Consider the following 1,313-nt stretch of genomic DNA (forward strand, 5'->3'; position numbering starts at 1 on the left):
CGAGAACGTGAGGGAAGCCCGGTGTGCAGGCGTTTCAGTGAGGGCTGGGGGGCTTCTTGCAGGGGATGACGGTGGGGACTGGGAAGCTGGAGGGAGTGATGCCGCCTGGACCACAGCCTCATCTATTCGGATTTGAACCACTGCCCCACAGCTTGTGTGGACACCAGGGTCTTGGAGGAAACCTAATAAAGGTGGCCTTTGCACTGTGTTACTGGGCAGGCACTAGGTGTAGATTTTTAAAAAGTCCCTTGAGTGGTAGACGGGAGGGACTCTAATGAACTACAAACACCAGGTGGGAAGCCATAACTTTATTTTTCCTTCAATATGGTAACTCTTGCAATGCAACTTGTCCCTTGTAGGGTCTCTGATAGCTAGGCTATGAAGACGTTACAAGAGATGTAGACTCCCACGGACACATGGTGCTAAGCCAAAGTGGATCCTGCACACACGGCTAAGCTGTCTGGCATTCAAGGCAGTAGTAGTGACAGGTGGACTGCTGTGTAGACCACTGTGAGGGCTCCCAATGATGAGAAGCAATTGATGCTGCCCTGATGGGATTCTGTGTTTCTTGTCTCGTGTTCTAGGTGATCCTGGTGCCAGTGTAGCTCTGCTTGTCTTGTGAGTCTAAACGCCCAGTTAAGCAGACTTCTGGGTGGTGGTTGTACCACAGCCTTCACCTGTAAGCTTTGAGAAGGCTCATGAAATGTCTGTCTTATTAACTACTGTAACCCCACTGCCCAGCACAGTGTGTGGCATATGGTAGAAACTCAATATATGCTTGTTGAAAAAAATTGACCTCAAAAGGTAGTAATAAACCTAATTACCATTTTCGAAGCTTTTATAAACTTGAATTAAATCAGGGTATTCCTGCATGTTGACCTCGCTGAACAACGCTTCCAGAATTGTCAGGTTAAATGTCTTCTCCAGTTCATTGAGAACATTGTAGACCACTCTTTGTACAGGGACCAGGTTTCTACAAGAATCTTGAGAATCCTTAGAAAAATTTTGAATGGAGAAAATATAAATACAGACTTTCAAGTTACAGAAGAACCCTGGTAAGTAATTTTATGCTTAATATATTCCAATTTCTCTACATAGGTATCTTCTCATATAAAGTTTTAGAATTTTTATATATTTGTATAGCTACTAAATGAAACAAGTAAATCTTTCCTCCTTAAAAATATTCATTGGTGAGTCTGATCTCCTCACCTTCACTTACATTATTAAAAAGGACCAATTTTGAGGAATAAATGTGGGTTCAAAGTTAAACGATGTGTAGCCCTCTAAGAGCCTGGCCAATATGTTTCAGGAAG

At 43.2% G+C, this 1,313-nt stretch overlaps 1 protein-coding gene across 1 annotated transcript in view; it reads right to left on the reverse strand.

Annotated features, from left to right (window-relative positions):
- LOC103602206 (nuclear autoantigen Sp-100-like) overlaps positions 1 to 993 on the reverse strand; it is a gene marked incomplete at both ends in the record, with an annotated part of 46,380 nt that extends 45,387 nt beyond the window's left edge. The window contains one exon of the mRNA XM_008586620.1: positions 825 to 993. Within this exon, the coding sequence (XP_008584842.1) occupies positions 825 to 993 (169 nt within the window). The remainder of the gene's footprint in view (positions 1 to 824) is intronic.
- Between the last annotated feature and the right edge of the window lie 320 nt (positions 994 to 1,313).

The sequence above is a fragment of the Galeopterus variegatus genome, unplaced genomic scaffold, assembly GCF_000696425.1.
Source record: "Galeopterus variegatus unplaced genomic scaffold, G_variegatus-3.0.2 Scaffold4049, whole genome shotgun sequence".
Taxonomy (NCBI): Eukaryota; Metazoa; Chordata; class Mammalia; order Dermoptera; family Cynocephalidae; genus Galeopterus; species Galeopterus variegatus.